Consider the following 22,307-nt stretch of genomic DNA (forward strand, 5'->3'; position numbering starts at 1 on the left):
AATTATTACAAGCCATCATTTTATCAATTCAAAGAATTTATTTGCTTCCTTTATGTCTAAAAGATACTTGTTAATATGTGTCCTTAATTGAGCTTACAAGAACTTAACAGGCACATTAATCCACATTACAATTTCAAATAAAATTTCCATGTTACCATGATATTAGTGATCGACTTGTGACCTGGATGGTCTTCTTCTTCGGCCAAGTTTGCAAAATCGTCCTCAAACAAGTCCATTACTTCATTTTGTTGTAAGGCATATATGTATCTAAAGCAAAAAACAAAAGAAGGGTTCTCAATAAGCTTGCCTTTCCATTTTGAAAGATGTTATTTAAAAAAGATCAATAAACATAGTAGAATAATAATTTTAAAAATGTTATTAAAATTGATTGCTTTATACTAGTAAATATATGCAAGATTAAAGTTAAAAATCATATTTGAGTTATTTTTTAGATAATTTAGTAATACATATTAATTTATAACCATAAAAAACTTAGTAAAATTTGATTGAAATTTTATATTTAGAGATTAATATAATACATAAATTAACTAAGGAAATATATAATCTTTTAATTACTTTGTATTATTATATATTAATAAAAAGATATTTTTTTTTCATGAAAGAGACTTCTATTAAGTATGAAAAAGCATACAACAATCACGGCTATAAGCCCGAATAGAATAGAATCACCCCAATATGTAAGGTGATCTCAACCACTGAGGAGCATCATGATGCCATGACAAACCTGTGGGACTAGAGGAAAAGAAAATGCCATGGTCCCACTCCCGCATGATGCCATGAGAGACCTGTGGGATTAGATTAATAAGAAGATTGCAGTGGCAGAGTGAGCAAGTAGTGCATAGCATCTAGATCTATAGAAGTTGTTGTTCCTGTAAGTGCTCCTCAAAAGCAGTTAAGTGTTGTAGTATAACTCCAATGGACAAATGAAGCTGGAGCTCCCCATGAACTAGCGCCTCCCTTCTACTCTTCTTCCCCCCCTTCACGCACAGGGCTGAGGAGAAAGGGCAGAAAGTTTTTTTTTTTTTTCAGAAAGAGACTTCTATTAAGTATGAGAAAAACATACGACAATCACAGCTATAAGCCGAAAAAGAATAGAATCACCCCAATATGTAAGGTGATTTCAACCACTGAGGAGCATCATGATGCCATGTAAGACCTGTGGTACTAGAGGAAAAGAAGATGCCATGGTCCCATTCCCGCATAAATATCACACGCTTCGCCTGCGCAGAACGAGAGGGCCCCTAAATCCGAGCCCAAGTAGCCATAAGAGTGTGGATGATATCACCCCATATAGTACTAATGCACTGAGACCCAAAAATATGGACACCCTCAATAGCCTCCGTGCATCTAGCTCTCCAGATCTGCCATGCTGTAATACTGGCAATAATCTCCCAACTGGTGTCAATACTCTGTCTAGGGGGTGTACAATCAGAGTGACGAACATCCTGCAATAAACCATGCTGGGCAATACCTCTACGAATGAAAAAAGCAGAATCTATACCACTGCCCTCATAAAAAAGCTACGGACCGGCCTGGGAGAGCCAAGCAACTACCCCCCAAGTCACATGCATGGCTCAGCCACTCAATTTGCCCATAAGTTGGGCTACAGGACCCCAAATTTGTTGTGCAATGCTACATCCCCATAGACAATGTTGTACGGACTCAGAATCTGCCGCACATCTAGGACAGGAAGGTGCTACACCGAAAACTGATCTCCACTGATTGGTGGGGAGACCACCATGTAAGAATAACCAGAAGAAATGAGAGATCTGGCTCCTTCTGTATGAGTGCCAAAATCTATGCCAATATTTGCGCTCTATCACTAGAGAAATATCATGGCTCTCACAATGAGGCCTGAGAGTAGGGATCCTATGCATCTGTCGAGTGAGGAGAAGCCTGGCATTCCGAACAGTGAAACTGAAAAAAGGAAGGCTTTTCAAAGGATCGAAGGCATCAATCCACTCCCACTCTCCTGAATCCCACTGAAGATATCTGATAGGACTGCCACCATATAGCCACGAGTCACTATCTGAGGAGAAGGGTCAATGAACCAGTGCTTCCCCGAGCGACCAACAATCCTCACTGGACTAAGCCTAGTATTTGGGATGATCTCCGCCATACTACATCTCCTCAATCTCTCACCACACATGATAGAATAAATGAGGCAATCTGTATCCTCCTGGCCCGGAAGAGCAATGACCTGCAGAGGTATGCCTATCCTCAAAAAAACTCCCAGCCAACTCGGATGATAGTGTTGGAAATAAGTGCTCACTAGGAGTACTTTTAGTCTTGGTCATCTCAGTGTATGCCACGTGGCACTCAGGGATTTATCCCATATGCACTCATGCTCAGCTCTTGTACTTTTCCCCTATATATTCAAGGGGTCACATCAATAATAAATCAATCTTGTGTCTTGTCTACACTCATCTCAAGGTATGTCTATGCTTTGTGTTTTCCTCTAGTCTTGCTCTCATTTCAGTTTCAGTTTATCTTTGTCTCTCCCCCATTTTTACAACATGGTATCAGAGCCTTCCTCTGCTGTGACGTCCATGACTCCAGCCTGTTCGTGCTGCATATCGAGTCTCGACCTCACCAACCGTTGCCACTCTCCTGTGCTGGCCTAGTGCAGTCGACTCAGCTTTGTGTGCGCTCAAAACCTGCCTATGAGCTCTTGTTCTATCTGCGCAGCACTCCTTGGGCACTGTGGCAGTTTTGGCTGAGATCCGCCCTACAAGCTCTTACCTGGGGAGTCCAATATTTCGGCCCTCTTTCTTGTCAATAACTTCTGGCCCAGCTTCAGCGTGCATCCGCTTGGCTTGGCTTTTGGCTTGGCCGGAGCGGATCTCACACTTTGTTGTGGTGGTTTCCTCCCTGGATCCCCTCACCTCTGGATTCGTCGAGGATGTGGGCAGCACCTCTACCAACAGCAGCACTATGGTGCCTCTCCGCCTGACCTACCTCCTCAGCTTTTCTACGGTTTGGGGCACATCACTCTGGGCGACCTTCATCGAAGGCATCATCATGTTCAAATATCTTCCCCGCCCTGCAGTTGAAAATATTCAGCAGCCTTGTTTCAGCTATCCAGTTCAGTTACAGCCTTGATCATTTGCTGGAAGAATCCGGTCCTGTCTTGATGCTTCAGTCCTTGTTTATGGTTGCAACCACTAGCCTCTACCAGTTTGTGGCTCTTGTTCCTTGCCACTCGTGTAGACTGGTCCTGTGCATCAACTGAAGATCACTATCACTCAGCATTCACTTTTGAGCTGCACCTTAAGCTACATCGTCAAAGTCTTGTTCTACTCTTGTTCTCCTGCTGATCTGTTCCAAGCATAAAGGCTGCTCCTGGCTCTGCAAATTTCGAGGTATGGATGCTCTTCGTTTAACAATCCTCAGCCTGGCCCTAATGCCCACTCACTTTCACGACTCTAGCAAGTTCTTCATGCTTCATGATTACTTTCAGCATTCATTTGTTTATCCCTCTGGATAGACTGTCAAAGATATGGTTTTGAAAGAGGGAAGACCTGCTCAAGCTGGAGTAATCAAATCAGGATATCTAGATGTAATTTTCAGTCTTCTACTTTCGAAAAATACTCAAAATATAAAAATTTAATTTTCAGTTTTCATGGGATTAGACACTGCCCTTGCATTTCAGCAAGTGGTAAGACCTTCCCTTCATCTATCTGTCTCTCATGTACGGGATTAGACACTGCCAAATATGGTAAGACCTTCCCATCTCTCATATTTGTCTATGCTTTCATGCTATCTACCACCATTGATCACCAATGATGTAGATCATGGGGTAATGCCGTGTCTATTTGTCTACATGGACTTATCTTTGTCCCTATCCAAGAGGCACCCTTGCATTACTCACTCTAGCAGGAGGATTGCCCTTGAGGAGGAATTATCTATCAAGGTCCATCTCTCTGTCTATCTACAATCAGTCAGTCTCTCTGTCTATGTGTCTATCCTGTGTGTCTATCCTGTCACATGTCTTTGACACTCTGTCTATCAGTCTATATGCCTCTCTTTTGTGGATTAGCTACCCACATTCTCTTGGCATTTTTTGTCTATGTCCCATTTATCTTCTATTTGTCAGTCTCTCTCATGTCTATCTGAAAGTCTCTCTCTCTGTGGGACCACTCTACTGGCTGATTGTCTCTCTCTCTCTCTGTCTATGATCCACTCTTGTCCCTACCCTTGTGGACCCATATGAGGATATCACTTGAGGAGGGGTGTCTCAGGATCTTTTGTCTCTCAGTCTATCAGTCTTTATGTCTGTCTTCTAGTCTTGTCCATCTTGTCTTCTAGCTTGTCTCTCAATCCTTGTCTAGTCTCTCTGTCTTGGTCTTATCTTTTGTCATGTCATAGTCTTGTTTTTTTGTCTTCCTCCTAGTGTCCACTTAAGGAGGGTGTTGGAAATAAGTGCTCACTAGGAGTACTTTTAGTCTTGGTCATCTCAGTGTATGCCACGTGGCACTCAGGGATTTATCCCATATGCACTCATGCTCAGCTCTTGTACTTTCCCCCTATATATTCAAGGGGTCACATCAATAATAAATCAATCTTGTGTCTTGTCTACACTCATCTCAAGGTATGTCTATGCTTTGTGTTTTCCTCTAGTCTTGCTCTCATTTCAGTTTCAGTTTATCTTTGTCTCTCCCCCATTTTTACAACAGATAGTCTCCGTGAAAGGTCCCAGAAAGCCACTCATGTGGAATAGCTACATCAATCTAATCAATACGAATGCAAGAACCCCTAAGATGCTGAGTGGATGCAACTCTCCGATCCTCCGGAGGACTCTTAAAGGTCTTCCAAGCAAGAACTCTGTATGCGCATCTCTCCCATCCTGACCATTGCATATAACGAGATGCACCAAGTGGCCGACCAGCCTCATCCCTAGTAAACTCGATCCACATAATAGGCTGTCGGTCAGCCTCGTCCAAAGACCTAGGAAGCCTTTGTCGCAAAAAAATATCTCATGCTTCTCCATGCTCTGACAATGGCTGCAATAAGAGGGGAAGATGGTGCCCTACTTTCAGCCTCTGTGAACAAAAAGCGTGTACTGGGCATCAAGTCTCTCCCGACCCTGGGTGTAACATTTGGAAATCTGAGACAAGAAAAAATCCTTCCAAGGCTCACTGCTTGGTAGGAAACCTCTAACCACAAGTTTGCAAAGCAACGCCTTGCGCTAAACATCCAGATCGATGATATTCAAGCCCCCCTCTCTTTTGGGCTGAATAACTGTGAGCCAAGCTACCCTGGCACGAGTGTCTGAGGTGCCATCCAAGCCCGACCAGAGAAAATTGCGGATCAATCTCTGCAATTGGCCAATGCAGGCACGAGAGAAGCACCAACAAGAGGCAATAAACCAAGCTGAGGCAAGCAAAAGCTGATTAGCCACCAAAGCTCTGGAAGCTAAATCTAATCTCCTAGAGCTCCAATGGAGGAGCTTCTTCCGGATACTCATAAGTACCGGAGCAAACTGCTATCCTGTTAGGCCATAATAACGAAGAGTGGATGGACTCCTCAAAATGTCATCCTCATGCCAACAATCTCTACCATGAATGGAGAGTATAAACCTCTCCCAAGATGCTCTTTCAAGAGGATCCACCAAGCCCTCATGTCCACCTCTTTTATCCGGTGGCATCTCAACCATGTTAAAATCCCCACCAATAATCCAATGGTCGGCAAGAGGCATCAATGTAGTGAGAGATTTCCAAAAGGCAATCGTCTCACCTCTATGGTTAGGAGCATAGAGGTTGAGAATACCAATGCGTGTAGTACCCTGCATAAGAAGGATCCACTGCCCTCTTGCACGCAAATGACACCATGTCCAATGATGCAAGGCAAGATCAAAGCTGAAACAGAGATACAAACACCACCCTTGGTACCAACAGCCGATGACCAAAAGGTGTGTCCCGAGAGAAGCTTGCTTGATCTCCCACACTAGCATCCACTTTATGCTCTTGCAAGAGCAATATATCCATAGGTCCACCTGTGACTGCACAATGAAGCTAGGTTTTTACAATTTCTTTCCGTCGACGCGGAAAAAAACCCCCAAGACCTTGAATGTTCCAAGAGACAATCCTCATAAAGACTCAGAGTAGGAACGACCAGATCTCGTGGTCGAGGAAGGACCCCCTTTAGAGGTGGAAGTACGTCTCACATAGGTAAGGGAGGAAAAATCTGATGATGTAAACCTTACCTCTCTCTCCCACTCCGGGGAAAAGCGAGGGCTAGTCCTCAGAACTGGAGAGGTACCATGACAATGCGAATGTGCAACATCATCCTCAAGGTTACAATCATCCTGTAACTGTAATGCAGCATCCTCCTATGAGGGATCCAGATCATGTGCCTGCAAGGCCTCATCCTCCAAAAAAGGATCAACATCCTGTGAGGCAAGAGCTGCATAGGGGTTAGGGTGCTCCACAAGGGGTGTGGGTGAAGGGGCAGGTACGGAGGTCCGAGGGTGCCTGCCATCCCTAACCACAACCCAATGTTGTGTGGTCTGCTATGGCAAAGGAGCAGCTGGAGTCTCGGCATCTGCAGAAGGCCTCTGATGGGCAGGACCAGGCTGCCTCCTAGCATGGCCCCTCGATCTGGGACAATCTCTAGCAATGTGACCCTGTCGATGACAAATCCGACACTGGTCAGGTCTGCCTGCAATCTCCATCCTATCGCGGAAATGAGATCCGTCAGGTCTCTCAAGAATAACATGATCATCAGTAATCGATGGATCAGGAACAAGCACAAGGACCCAGGGTGCACCATCAAGAGTGGCAGTAACGGCCGCGGAAGTTGAGGCGGGAGAGCTCGGGAGGATTGGTACCTCTAGAACCTAGCCAAAGGATGCTCCTATATGGAAGCTAAAAGCTTCCAATAGGACCGAGGAATAGCAGGGAACCGTAGTGAGACCAGGGTAAGGCGCTGATCCTCCACCACTGGATCAAAGCCCACCTCGTACTGAAAGAAGAAAATCTTCCTAGGACCAAGAGGAAAGGGGCTGCTAGCCAAAGCCTGAGAAGTAGCTTCTGAAGAATGAAAGTCCACCTGGAAGAAGCCTCGACCAACTAAACGAGTATCCTGAAAGTGCACAATCAGCTCCGAAGGGAAAGCTGCTAGAAGCCATTCACGGGCTTGCGAACGAGAGGGGTGGGAACCATAAACTCTCGAAACAAGGGTAGTCTGGACCTCAAGGTCAATGTCGTGCGCTGAAGAGAGGTGAGCTCGTCTTGTGAAAAATTGATGATTCTCCCAGCCAGTGGGGGTGATGGGAGATTGACTGCGGCAAAAAAAGCCACAAGACCAATCAAGAAAAGTTGGCGGCCGACTTGAATCCAGATAAAATAGCTGCTGGGAAAACGGCAGCAATGGAAGGGGGGCAAAGGCGGGGAGCAGCTGGGGAAACAAGGGCAAAGGGGAAGGCGGAGGCAGTAGAGGGGCAGGCGGGGACTGAAGAAGGCAGGGAGTGGGCAGCAAAGGGGGAGGCGGGGCAGCAAAAGGGGCAGGCGGGGGGCAGCAAAAGGGGCAGGCGGGGGCAGGCGGGGGGCAACAGAGGGGCTGGCAGGGGCAGCTGAAGGGCAGGCGGGGACTGAAGAAAGGCTAGCAAAGGGCAGGCGGGGACTGAGGAAGGGCTAGCGAAGGCTGCAGAGGGACAGGCGGGGGGTTGCAGAAGGGCAAGCGAAGGCAGCAATTGGGCAGGCGAAGGCAGCAGAGGCAGGCGGGAGCAGCAAAGAAGCAGGCGAAGGCAGCAATTGGGCAGGCGGGGCAGCAGCGCAGGTTCACGTCACTTCAGCACGTCAAGGAAAAGGGGGTTGAGCACAAAGCGAACTATTCTTTTGCCTTTTACTAAAGGGCAGTAAGTCCCCAGTTTTTTTCCCTCCGTTAGCCTCATTGAGCCCAAAGTGAGCAAAAGACTCAACAACAGAGGGATAAGCAGATTTGAGGATTTCTGGGATGGTCCTCTTCTGGGGTGGAGAGATGATGAACAGCTATCTATCATGTATGGTCTCTCAAGATTTGATAAGGATCATCTGCATGGAATTATTGGTAAGCTCAAGACGCTAACTATCAATACTTCTCAGCTCACAGAAAGGTGGATCAAAGATTGGGGATGGACAGATGGACTTCCCCTTGGTCGGGAATCAACTACCAAGTTTTATCACATGTTAATGCAAGAGAAGAGAGATTTTAAACATTTCAAATACAAATGGAAAGTAGCTTGGCCAGACAAATGCTGGGAGTCCAGATGCAGAAGAATTTGGGGATCCAAACCATCGTTGTTTCTCGTACCGGTACAAACCCATTCGTACCGTACGGTTCGTACGGTACGATATCGTACGGTACGAGGTTCCCCCCCCCCCCCCCCCCCCCCAAAAAATTTCCTTGAAAAAAAAATCCAAATGCTTTAAAAAAATATAGAAACCCTGCTTAACGAAGATCCCAAATGCTCGCAATACTTCGCAACTTTCGTGTCCACTCAGTATTCCATATGGGGTTGTTGAGAGACTTAAAAAATCTGGCAAGGTAGACTGGTAGTGTACACTTGATTGGTAGGATGAGAGAATCTTGCTACATCACTTGGAGATCCCTGGTATAGGTAGGCTAGACAGTTAGATTCTCAAATTATGTACGAGGGAGAAGATTTGGACATGGCCATTTTGATCTAGAGAGGAGTCCCTAAACCTATCACCCTAGATGCACTGCTCGTATTTGTGCAAGGACGGTCCCTTAGTCATAAACACTACACTGGGAGACCTTTGGTATTGCATTACCCATCCAGGTTCTACAATCGGGAGATCCAACTGGGAGAGACACATATCCATTTTCTCGTTCCTCAAGCATTGATAGGGTTTAAAAAGTATAGAACCTCGTTAAAAAATTTGGTTAAAAACATATATAAAGAATAATCGATCAAGCACTCATCAATCACAACTAACATGAAATGGACACGTACAATTGAAATATCAATCGACTATACTCTTAGACATGAAATGTCAAAATGCACTAAGGCACACAAATAGATCAGAGACACTAGTGTAAATTTGAAATCATCAATGACACACAAATAAGTATGAAAATAAGGAAGCTATCAATGTCAAGACCGAGTACAAGCTGAAATATAAATAGATCCTTGTGCGTTATGAGTCCATTGAAAAAGAAAATTGAGGGAGCAAGACAATTAGAAGTTGAGGGCTAGGAGCAAGGGTCCGAGAAACATGAAGGGTTTGAAGAGTCGGTATCAAGCAAAGATGGCACATAGATAGGATACAAAGCGAATATCAATCAATTAACAAGTAAAATGTTTTTAAGTACGGGTACGGAAAGCATGGTACTGGTACGGTACGTATTGAAAGTACCGAACGGATGAGTGCAAGTACAGAATGCAACTATGGTATGAATGTAATTATGTCTTATGCAATGGAAGTAACAAAGGAACAACAAATTGTGGATCACATTATGCACGAGTTTCATGATGTATTTCCTAGTGGATTACCCCCTTCTCCGAGGGCAGTGGACCATCAGATTGAAATATTTCCTGGTAGGCAGCCCATCTCTCAACAAGCATATACATTTAGCCAAAAACACGAAGACGAGGTGAAAGGGATTAATTATTAGTGACCTACCCTTGCAAAGACACCACAGTGTATTTGGGTTTATTCACACGCTTTGAGCTTCCTTGGTCATTTTTTTCACATGTGCGAGGTGTGCCACACATGTTGATGCATTATTTGGGCTTGTTCACACACACAATGTGCGCTTTGTGCATTGTTAGCTTTGATTCACGCACACTTTGGCATTGCTAGCATTTTCTCACACTATTTGTGCTTTTATAGCCGCGTTAGCACATTGTGGGCGTGTGTCACACATTTGGAGATTTTTAAAGTTTGTTTACACACCCACCTTAGGCCTCAATGGTGGTTGTTCACACGTCCTTGTGTTTCAGTGGATGGACAGATCACCATTCGTTGAAATACGTTTATAATCAACCCAACTTGAGAGATCGGAAAGTTAGATGGGTTGAACCCATGCAGAAGCTTGATTTCGAAATCTGTTATAGCACTGAGGCAACCTATAGGGTTGCAGATTCTCTCGGCAGAATAATTCCGAGGATCAATGCTATCTCCTGTATGAAGTTATCCACTGACTTTTATCTTTCTCTGAAGGGCCCTTGCCAAGAAGATTCTTATTTTGGTAGGAATTTAGCAACTGATCTGGAGGTTGGTAGCAGCCTAGGGCATCTTTGTGATCCAGAACTCAGAACTCATCATTCCATTCAAGGGAGCAACTGTTTAAACATGGAAAAGTTTGTGTGCCTTGTGATATGGATGTCCAAAGCAAAATCTTGTATGAGTGCCATGAAGCACCTAGTGGGGGGCACCGGAGCATAAAAAGAACCTTACACTCGCTTGGTTGGCAATTTTACTGGCAAAACATGAAATCCTTATATGCAAAAGTGTACATAAAGCCAACTTAATAAAGAAAAGAGACTTAAGAGAGGAAGTGTATACTGTGTCCACTTGAGATCCTTGACAATAAGTGGAAGAGCATCTTTTAACAAACTAGCAGGGGTCATGATTCAATTTGGGTCATTGTAGACCGATTCACTAAGATGGCTACTTTCACACCTGCTAAGTCAACTCTGAAGAGCCATGAGTTGGCTCAACTCTTCGTTGCACAATTGTATAAGCTCTATGACTTACCTCAGAAGATTGTTAGTGACCAGGATTCCAAATTGTTTGCAAACAATGTTCTCCAAGCTGGAACCACGGTTGAGCATGTCCTCATCAAATCATCCTAAAACAAATGGTCACACAGAGTGAACTAACCAAACTATTGTGGATATGCTACAGGCATGTCTCTGAGAGACATTCTGAACGAGAATGGTATCTCCCACATATAGAATTCACTTATAATAGTTGTAAGCATTCGGACACTAGTTTCAGCCAGTGTATGCTTATGTATAAGACACCCATTGCCATGGGACTAAGAGGAGTTAAATTTTAATCGGTTGCAGATTTCTTGCAAGCTATGTGAAATCTGTGAAGTGAAGCGTGAAGAGTGCTCAGGATCAAGCCCAATATTATGCTAACCATAGGAGAACTCTTAGGGTCTTACAAGAGGAGAACTTTTAGAGTCTTACAAGAGGGTATGTGGGTTTATTTAAAAGTCCCAAAGGAATCTGAAGACAATGAGGACCGTTAAGCATTACAAGTCATCTCCTAGGTGTTGTGGTCCCAGTTGGCACTATCTCTGAGAATCAACATTCATCCAATATTTCATGTCAGCCAAAAAAATGAATGAGTGAGGGTGATGAGATTGTTCCAAGTGGAGGAAATTTCTAACCTCAAGGACATGACCAAGTATGTTTCTTTGAAACTTGAGATGGTTATGTTACATCCTGAAGGGGCAAAGCACGAAAAACCCGCATATTTCCCAATTTTTCTCCTTGAAAGATTAAATATATAAACCTTTCAAATAGCTCCACCTGGTTTTAGACCAGTTGATGTGGATACGGAGGAGCAGGATGTGCTCAGGGTTAACCAAGGTGCGGTGATTACGCATCTATGGGGAGGTCTAGTGGTTATTAGATGCAAAAGATCTATTTATGGCTCCTGCTTTATAGGAGGCCTATATAAGTCAATTATTGGAACACTTCTTGGGGGAGAGTGCATCTCATTCCCGAACTCCTAGCCTAGCAAACTTCTCCGTACAACGACACGTCTGTCCTAGTGGTATGGGACACAAAGGTTTACTGCATTGTAAGTTTCCGTGAAATTGCCCAGTGCAGACCAAAGTGTACCATTACAGTTCCATAGTGACATGGGGAGTGTCTCTGTGATCTCATGGGCCATGTATCCCTATTTAGCCTGTTGTGTTTGCTTCTCTCTTCTATGCTGACAGATAAAGAGTAGATTATTTTAAGTATGTTTTAAAAGTGGTCTCTAAGAAAAAAAAAATGTACTGCTTAAACCTACCTTGCACAAAACATGCCAACAAAATCACTCAATACAAAAAGTAAATAGAAGCACAACTTTTCAATTAGGCTTTATACACATCTTGAATAAGATTGAGGTTTACCTTGATCTTACTAATCCTAAAAAGGAGCACAACTTCTCACTTTTTAGAATCTCCTTCACGGTTTCCTCTTGAAAATCTTGAGGTTGGTATTGTACAACATTGTTTCGGAAGATCTCCCTACAAAATTGCAGAGAAGAAGCTTCATTCAAGCATCCAAATAAAAATCACCATCTTTTCACCACCTAAATCCTAAATAAAACATCATGCACATAGTGAAAATTGTCAATTATGCAGTGATGGTCAAAGGTAGAGTGATATTCCATAAATCAACAGGATTACAAAAGGATGGACAAACATGGATCGCCATGAGATCAAACAAAAACACTTTGTCTCTGTTCTTGTCTTTGTGCCCATCACCTTGCTCTTTTGCTTGGAATTGTCCAATACTCTAAAAGAAAGATGTGAGGACTGCCTCGCCTGACTCTTCCTCTGGCCTCCTCTCCCCCCACCATGAGCCGGTCTCTATAAGAACAAGTCTCTGGTCATCAAATGCCTTGACTCAAGAGGTGGAGGCCAAATCGCTCTCAGAACCTACCTATTATGATAAGTATCAACCAATGGTGTGCTCCTTAGTCTCAACCTCATGAATGCTGCAGTCTCCATACATGCAACTTTGAATCCTCACATCTGGAAGGCACCTCTGTCTGCCGTAACGTGGAGCCTATGTAATGACACTTTGTGACTGGTCCATGAAGACCCTAAGTGCATACGAAATATGAGTCCCTAGATATCCTTACACCTAGATAACCCATCAGCTTTTAAAATGAGGACCAGATCTTGGTATTAACTCATCCTAGACAAGAGCGTCCCCAGCTTACTGTTACCCAGGATATTTGAAGGGTCGCAATTCATCCATAGAGGCCATGTGCTGTCATCCAGCACATACCAGAAATTGTCTACCCCCTGTGATGCTAACTGTATGCATGAAGGCAACCATAGCCATGGGAGCAACTGTCTGCCCTTTAGCTCATATGAGGCATCTATGTGAATTGGACAAAACGACAATTGAATGCTGTGGTGCAAGACGGAGGATTTACTACAAGTTGTGAGGGCATCATGACCTGTAGTCTCTCTATTGTAGTCGCAAGAGCATAATGACCTGTAGTCTTTATGTGGTGATGTGAGGTCTAGCGCCAAGAACAGTGCTGCACGCATGAGTGCCACAGACAGTCCAAAGAGTCAAAGAAGAGGGACCTTTTTCTCTCCCAAAAAGATCCTTCTATTAGTTAAAGAAAACCACGCCAAACGGCACAGTACAACTCTGTCCGTGACTGAAAAAAAAGAAAAAAAAAGAGGGGGTGCGGGGGGCACGCTCCCTCCATGTGGAACACTACATCATAGGAGTTGGGGGGAAAGAGCCAAACCGGTGAGACCGGAAGTCTGTAATGCCAAGTAACCGTGCCCTTATGGTCCTCAAGGCCATCCATAGACTACATAATGGGCATTGGGCGGGCCCAAAATCATGAGGAACTCAATGGTGTATGGTATGCCTGAGCTTCCACTTGGTTCTCAAGATATGGACTCTGCATGGACTTCCTCCCACCCCTTCAGTACAGTTTGACTCCCCTTTTCTCCAACTCTCTCATGAGGACACCAATCGGGTTATCCAATTAGATCTTCTCGGCCTCTACACCTATTCCACATGGATCACACCTTCGGAGCTCCCACCAAATATGCACTCCTAAAGAGATTGCTTCCTCAAGCTCACTGAGGATGGATTCATCCACCAACCAGGCTACCTAAGTGTTCACATGTCCCATGCCATGCGGATTGTGATTGGCCAGATACGGGTTTCATCCCACCGCCTCAAAGTGGAGAGAGGGAGAGCTGAGTGCGTTTTCAAAGCCGGGGGAGCTCATACGAAGACCCAGAGAGGAGAGGATCTGCCGATTATGCCACACAGACGTTGAGACAGAGGAGCATTACATATGTCACTGCCCAGTATACTATGAGATCCGTAGGAGGTTCACTGTCTATTCCATGAGAAATTTGGCCCACTTTCCAAGATCATTGACTTCCCAGACCCACGTTACCTAAGGCTCTTCCTCCTCAAGCTTCACAGACACATGGACACTTTCTTGCCTTCGGCCCCTAACCCCTCCCATCACTAGCTTCTTTTGGACCCAGGAGGACGAGGACACCCATATAGTGGATCCCGTGGAGCCAAGTCCAGCTGTTGCGGACCCGCCTTGCGCAAGAGGAGTTACATAAGACCATGTAGCATACACCAAGCTAGGACCATGTGAAACAACAAGGCCTTCTTTATACCTGAGCTTAGTGAGTCTTTAGCAGTCCTTTAAAAGAGCATACATGAACTGAAAGATGTAGTTGAGACGACACCAGATGGGGTCCCAAATTACCCACTAAAGGGCCGCTCCCTACAAGTAGGAGTATTTGCTTTATTTCCTCTACAGAACTAAATACAAGCATAATTGTGTCCTCAAGACTAAGCGGACAAATTGACTGATTGACCGCCAAACGCAAGGACAAAGTGACCAAACACTGGGCAAAACTGTGCATAAGTTGTAGGCAACTGTGAAGCTATCTTTGAAGAGAATACACCGGCCCGAGACTAAGGGTTGGTGTGCTAAGAACTCTGGGAAGAGACTGAGCTTCGGATGCCTTGGGCTTGAAAGCACAAAGGATGTTGAAAGTATGCAAAGGCTGGCTGCCTAAGCACACATGCTTGATTGATGATTGAGAATTTGACTTTTTATCTGATGATTTATGGACTATGGCAGGCTCGCCTTTATATACGTCCACAGGGTGCTAGTCAGTTGGCATAAAAGTTGTCGGCCTGTTTTAAATCTGCCACGACTGAGTTTATCAGCATTAAATGCTGTTGGAAGTCATGATGCTTTCCCTGGCTACTGGCCGACTGCTGTCAGCCTTGGCCGACTCCTACTGTCTGGCCTGGCTGGCTGACTACTAACCACACCTGGCCAACTGCTGCCCAAGCCCTATCTAGGGCTGCCGACCGGGCCTAGATGATGGATGAGGGTATTTACACCCGTTGCAACGCTGTCCCCTCCATGGGTTGGCCTTGGGGCTGGCCACTGCAACTTCCATGCTCTAATGCATTCTAACCTAAGGCTAACATCTACATGAGGACTACTTGCTGAATTCTCCAAAGTGGGTTAAGAGGATTGACTTGACAGACCTCCATGGCTAGTAGGCTGACCTACGTAGCCCGTGCCAGACATGTCCCGAACTAGGGTTCACAAAGGGGTCATGGCATACGACAAAATATCCTATCAAGGTACTAATTATGTACATGTTCTTGCACTATTGATGAGCCAGTGTGTCCCCGTGTACCACAGTGCATGGGTGCACGTGACATTCCCTCCTGCTTAGCTTGGCAGTAGGTTCATGGAGGTAGTCTGCCAATAACTAAGAATTCTTCATGTAGCCAAACGGCTTCATGGGTCCCTCGATCTTTGAACTTGGTATAAAATTGGCTAAGTCGTCGTCCAGTACCATGGTTCCAACGATGTAGAAGGATCTGCTATGGCTATCACTTCTGCTTCATCAACCATTTCTGGCTACAGCTCTTCTCGGACATTCAGCAATGAAGGTCCGATATACGGCTTTAACCGAGGGACGTGGAAGATGTTGTGCATCATCCAACTATTTGGAAATCTGAGTTGCATGGCGACATCGCCTAACTTCTTGGTGATGGGAAAAGAACCAAAACTCCAGAATGATAACTTTGGACAGCACTTTCCCACTTGCTTGAGTCTTTGCTTCATGATCCTCAAGTATACCCAATCGCCCTCTTTGAAGTTGACATCTCTCCTTGACTTATTTGCCTGTCTGGTATAAGCCTCCTAAGCTTTGGTACGGCGCTCTTTGACTGACTCAATGATACCTGAAAATGTTTCTGATGTCTTGTTGGCTTCCAAGGAAGGAGAAATCATCCAAGTGAGAAGGGATGAAAATCTTCGACCAAACGTTGCCTCACAAGGAGTTATGCCAACACTTGATGAGTGTGTGTCATTCAAAATCGCCTGCACCCACGGGAGATCAAGCCCACTTTGACTGTTGATCATGGCAGTACACTTGAAGCACATCGAAAGCCAACTAGTTGTAAATCTCTATTTGGCCATCGGTCTAAGGATGGAATGCACTCGACAATTGCAATTTGGTATCAAAGTTGTCGAACAGAGCTCGCCAGAAGTGATATAAACTTCGGATTCCAATTTGAAGCAATGGTAAATGGCAAACCACATACTGGATACCAATGTCGGGGAAAAAGCTAGGCTATAGGTGCCATTTTGGTGGCCCTAAAGGTGCCCGGAGGTGCCCAGGACATGCACCAATGGTTGGGACATATTATGGGCACAATATGAACACATTTTATGACCATTTTGATAACTTATTATGGCCTGAAAAGTGAAAACCGACCTGATCGACTTGCTATCACTTTCCCATATAAAGGCAGGTCATGGGTCATTCATAATCATTCAAAGACATAGATTGCAGAGCCAAGACCAAGGACATGCAGTCTAACAATTTGGATCAACCAAGTACATCTCCAAATCAGTATTTTTCATGAACGCACAGAGGAGGACAATAAGCATTAGTTCAAGCATAGCATTCATAGTCTGGATCTACATTGGATCTATGACAATCATTGTAATTACTCATTCATTCAGTAATATAAAGTAGGAGTAGGTTAGGTCTGTCTTCTCCTTCTCTCTACTTCTCTATGTCATGAGCATGTGATTCGTGTTAATCTTTATTGCTTTGCATTAATCATCATTAAGCATGCTTCCGCTCAGTAGTCATGTTACATTGGTATCAGAGCATGTCTAGGTTGTTCCTAGGGAACAACGGGAAGAAGAAGCAAGGCAAAGAAGAAAAGACGATGAGAGACGTGAAGAAGAAGCGAGACAAGGAGAAGAAAAGTATAGGAAACAAATAAATGAGTTTTCTGCCATGATGAGTCAAAGTACTCCAATGGAAGCAAGTGTGGTAAAGACCAAGGAAGAGGACAAGAGTACCGCAATAGAAGACCAAGGACAAAGGGATACCAAAGAGGCACTAGAAACTGTATCGGATCAGCAGGTCGAGGTCAACCAAGAGGTGCAATTGTTCGAGCATGCAAAGCCACAAACAATTCCAGATTCCATGTAAGTTTCCGAGATCATCTTAGCCATAGAGGAGGTGAAAGTTCGCGAGGTTCCCACAATTATCTCTGAATCCATTGACGAGGAGGAGAAGATAAGTACTTCAGTTTTTGCGGTGTTCATGGAGTCTACCATGCCAATAGAGCTTCCAAAGGCAAGGGGGTAACATCCATTCCCCACAGTTCCCGAGGAGATAGTGGTGGAGACACCATATGGGAGATCCAATCCGCAGTCGAATCGACAGCATGGAGCAAAGGCACATCCTGTGCACCCTAGCTCCAAGTTTAGCAGGAGGGGATGTCACGTGCACACCTTAATCCAGTGCCATGTAGACATAATTATTCCTTACACCCACCTTAAGGGCAAAGTTAGAGGTCGTATATGGGCCATTTTGGTGGCCCTATAGGTGCCCAGGACATGCACCAATGGTTGGGACATATTATGGGCACAATATGAACACATTTTATAACATTTTTGATCAGTTTTTATGGCTTGAAAAGTGAAAACCGACTTGATTACGACTTGCTATCACTTTCCTATATAAAGGCAAGTCATGGGTCATTCATAATCATTCAAAGACAGAGATTACAGAGCCATGACCAAGGACATGCAGTCTAATAAGTACATCTCCAAATCATCATTTTCCATTAACACACAGAGAAGGACAGTAAGCATTAGTTCAAGCATAGCATTCATAGTCTAGATCTACATTGGATCTATAACAATCATTGTAATTACTCATTCATTTAGTATTATATAGTAGGAGTAGGTTAGGTAAAGAGTGTCTCTCTTCTCCTTCTCTCTACTTCTCTATGTCATGAGCATGTTATTCGTGTTAATCTTAAACACGCTTCCGCACAGTAGCCATGTTACATTCAAAACAACGGTTCTCTCTGAAGTACCGCTCCTTCTCATCTGACTATAGGAATCCTACAGTAAGGCCCTCCTTGATCTTTTCTTCAGGTGTCTTCTTGGGTCCATCTTGTCGCTCCTTCCCAGAAGAAGAGCTATTCTAGCCCTTCTTCTTCTGGTCTTTGTTGTTGGATGCCCCCTTACCTGACTATTGGGTAGACGCCTAGTTCTGCTGGGTGGTCTGCGTCTACTACTGCTGCTGGGGTTTGGGGACGACTGGAGCAGTCTTAGGCTTGCCTTCATTAAGCATCATCTTGTGGTTCTGCGCAAGAGTCAAAACCCTATCACAACTTTGGGGTTCGATGTTTCAAACAGGAAACCGAACGTTTGGATCCAATCCCCGAATGAACTACTTCAGGTTCTCCTCCTCAGACTTCCCCAATTGTTGAGCTGATGTGATCACTTTGTTGGAGTAGGTGAGCATAGGGGAACTTGTCTTCGAGACTTCAGATCGAACATGAAGGTCTTCAGATCGGACACGAAGGTGTCCCAAATCATTCCAATAAGCCAGTGTAGGGATTTGTGTGGAAATGAGACCAAGGTTGCTACCAAGTGACTACATCACTTGTGAGGTGTGGAGCTGCTAGATGGACTTTATCTTTGGGGTCTATGATCTTGGAAGGTGGAAAATGGGCAACAAACTCATGGATGAATTCGGTCACAACCGAATGGTCGCACTTGCCATCGTACTTGGTGAAGTTCGGTGAGGCACGATTAATGGTTGTCGAGGCTATGGCTGGGGTTGTGGAGGACTGAGAAGGGGTGAAAGAAGTTACCAGAGTCCGCAGTGTTTGTTGGAACTGATCCCTCAAGTCTTCTCGGGCTTGTTGCTCGTGGTTCGCCTTCGCTTCAAGCTTTGCCCATAGTCGCTCCTCTTTGGCCTTGCGTTTGGCTTTCTCTACCACCTGTTCGGCCTATCTTGCTTCACGGTCTCACTCTTCTTTTTCAGTCATCCAAAGACACCACTGCTCCATTGAGGAACTTTGTTATTTGGATGTCTCTTGCTGAGCCAAGGTTGCCTGTAATTTTGCCATTTTTTTTTTCCATTTCGACTCTTTCGAGTTGAATCTGGAGTTGTCTTATCTGCTCCTTTAACTTTTGGTTGTCTTCGTCTTCTTTTTGCGGAAGCATTTCTTCGAATGGTTCTTGACTACTCCAAGTGCGGTGAAAAGCCACCCACCATCTCTACATACGCTCCAAGTCCCTAGTAAGGCACTCCAAGCGCCTCCGAAGGGTGTGGATGAGATCTAGCTAGAAAGCATGAACGGTCTTTGTAGGGGGAGTGGGATCACCTCCAATGATCTCACTGCACCAAGCGCATGCCAACACATGTGCCAGGTGGCCAAACTGCACATGACCTCCCAACATTGGCATGTGCAAGTCTCTAGGGTCCAATGTCACACGGGGGTTGGTGCCACTAACGCCACTAAAATGCGGCGGTGCGAGGGCATAAGGGCTATACCTCCTCTATTGTCCTCACACAATATTCTAGCCGGGCCCCTCCCTGCCAGCAGGCTTTATCCAGAGTGTCACGTCTGCGACACACTATTGGTTGTCCAGCAATTGCGAGCCATGTGGCCACCTCAAGGCTTTGATGAGCCAACAACAAAAAGAAATAAAAAACCTTGCGAGGAAGGATGCTATGCCAAAGGCACTGCTAGAAATCCTAGAGGAAGGGCCTTCCTGTGAGGGGAGGTGGAGGGGATGCTGTCGTCAATCTGTTGCACAAGAATCTGACGTCCCATACGGGCTGAGTACTCAAAGGAGGTGATCAAAGAAGGTGATGGGATGGAAAAAAACTAAGTGTGATCAAGCGTCGAGCTAAAGCTTCTCCTTGCATCCAACTTGTCACGCACCCCCCCCCCCCGGGTGGCACACTCACCCGCCCTCTTTCTAGCCTGCCCGCTACGCCGCCTCCTTCTAGTGCACCCCGTCCTCTTGCCCTCTACGCCTCTTCCAACCCTCCTCTTCCGCCCTCATTCGGTTCCCCCCTCCCCCCCCCCTTTTTTAGTATCCCGCATGCGCCTCTTTCATTACCAACTTTCCACCCACTTTCCCTTTGCTCCCTTGGTTTTTTTCGCTTGCCAGCTCCCCTTCTCAATTTTAGCCCACACTTGACCTTCCTCACCTTTGCCCTATCCTCTTTGGTCTCTCCTTCACCAGGTTCTTTCAGCTTTTGGGTAGTTTGTTTTTTTCAGCAAGTGTCGGCGTCTTCTAGTCTTCACCCCATCAAGAGGACTCCATGGCAGCCGCTCCGTCAGCCCCGACCAAGGCCGCCACCCCTTGCTTATCCTTTTCTAAAGCGGATCTTCAACATCTTGCTTCCAACGGTCACCTCCTTAGAGGCATCCACCTTGATTTGCAAGATTGTGGGTAGCCGCCCGGTCTGCGAACAACTTAAGGATCTTTTGCAGGCTGACCTCATGGGTGAGCCAAGAAAGATTACTGATATACATCCTCTTCAGCACGGATACCACCAAGTGGAGTTTGATTCACCACTAGCATTTGATAGAGTCATGCAACTAAGGCCCGTCGCACCTCCAAACAGCCCAGGCCTTCTTTGCGAGGTGGCAATACGGCTTTAGCCCAAGATCCAACCCCCCCAATAGGTGTCTCGGGCTTCCTAGTTATACTCTGCTTTCCTGGCCTCAAGAAGGGATACCTTTCCCTTCTCCCAGTGATTGGTAGGGGTATTGGGAGAGTGATGGAATCCCCTATTGACATACTCTTCCTTCAAGAACACCATCTCTCCGAGAATCGCACCCACAAATGCGGGAAGATTCTCCAAAGCAGAAGCCACACCTTCTAGTCCCATGCCTTTGGCCCCTCAGGGATCCAGGATGGGTATACATCTCCGTCAGTGCAGCTCATACCAGCAGTGATTGATTCAGGCACCATAGTCACACAGAGAGCACACTGGGTGATCATGAGGATTGGGGAGGACAGAGTGGGTTTCCTTAACCTCTACGCTCTGAACACCGCAGCATGCATAGCCACTTTTGTTTGTCAATCCCTCCCACAGACTAATTTTTGGTGCATGGGTGGAGATTTTAACATGTTAGAGGCGGCAGAGGACAAACTCAAAGGAGGCATAGACACAATCTCAAGCACACAGTACTTGGCTCGGGAGGAGCTGATTTTGGCTCTACGGGGACAGTTTCCATGGCACTTACCAAAGTTTGGGCGTAGCATAGGGAGTTTGAGCTTCTCGAGATCAGACAAGAGTGGTATCGGCCCCAACCACTCCAGACTGGATCATGTCTACATTGATGAGTGAGTTTGTGGACAGGGTGGCATGGTTCGTATTCTTGCAAGCACTTCTTTCTCAGACCATGCCCCCGTCATTCTTTCCCTGGAGGAACCATGGAGGCAGGAAAGACACTCGAGCAGCCATATCCCTAAGTGCCTCTCTGAGATTCGTAGCAGGATTGAGGAGATTTGGGAGGGTATGGTTTTTCATGATGGTTCAGCAGCAATGGCCCTTGATACAGGACTTGGAGAGATCACCGATTTGCTGCAGAAAGTGGCGTAGGGCAGACTCACAAAGTTCAGAGAGCAAGAGAGGAGCATTCGTCGGGTTATAGCATCCCTGCAGCGTCTCCAGAAGAGTGCCCCAGACAGCCTGTGGATTGAGGCCCAAATGGTGGCGGCCCAAACAGAGTTGAGTTCCATCGAGGAGAGGGTGGAGTACAGATATCATGGTAGATCTTCCTTTTGGACTCGGGGTAGATACACGGTCATCAGCGATTTTTTTTAGATCACACAAGCAGAGGGATGGTATCCACAGATTGCGTGGCCAGCATGGATTGATCCTCCTCAAGTCCAAGCCACTAGCCCAGATATTTTCAAGTCCCTTCTTTTTGGAGACCCTCTCTCCACACATGTAATGAATGCGAGGGATCGGGTATGGCGGCACACGAGACATTTTCGGGTCCCTTCTTTCTGGAGACCCTCTCTCCACACAAGTAATGCACGCGAGGGATCAGGTATGGCAGCACACGAGAGAGGTGGCCCACTACTCTTTTGACCTTCTTGATGACACCCTTTTCCTTAAGAGGAGCTAGTTGAGAGTTTGCAGGCACTCCGCCCAAGACAAATGCCTTGGGGACGATGGGTTTCCGATCTCCTTATTTCTTCGTCATGGGGATCTCATGGAAGGTGTAT

At 45.6% G+C, this 22,307-nt stretch overlaps 1 protein-coding gene across 4 annotated transcripts in view; it reads right to left on the minus strand.

Annotated features, from left to right (window-relative positions):
* Positions 1 to 22,307, minus strand: part of LOC147634972 (uncharacterized) — a 186,732-nt gene that overhangs the window by 98,726 nt on the left and 65,699 nt on the right. For 3 of the 4 annotated variants that reach the window (XM_086804235.1, XM_086804233.1, XM_086804234.1), the window contains 2 exons: positions 12,103 to 12,219; positions 156 to 267 (listed from right to left, as the gene is read on the minus strand). In XM_086804235.1, coding sequence (XP_086660361.1) covers positions 156 to 236 — 81 coding nt within the window. In that variant the 5' untranslated portion in view covers positions 237 to 267; positions 12,103 to 12,219. Of the gene's footprint in view, positions 1 to 155; positions 268 to 12,102; positions 12,292 to 22,307 lie in introns of those variants that run through there. The other variant, XM_086804236.1, reaches the window with a different exon arrangement.

Source organism: Cibotium barometz, chromosome 10 (genome assembly GCF_041138505.1).
Source record: "Cibotium barometz isolate CiBa-2024 chromosome 10, ASM4113850v1, whole genome shotgun sequence".
NCBI classification, from domain to species: Eukaryota; Viridiplantae; Streptophyta; class Polypodiopsida; order Cyatheales; family Cibotiaceae; genus Cibotium; species Cibotium barometz.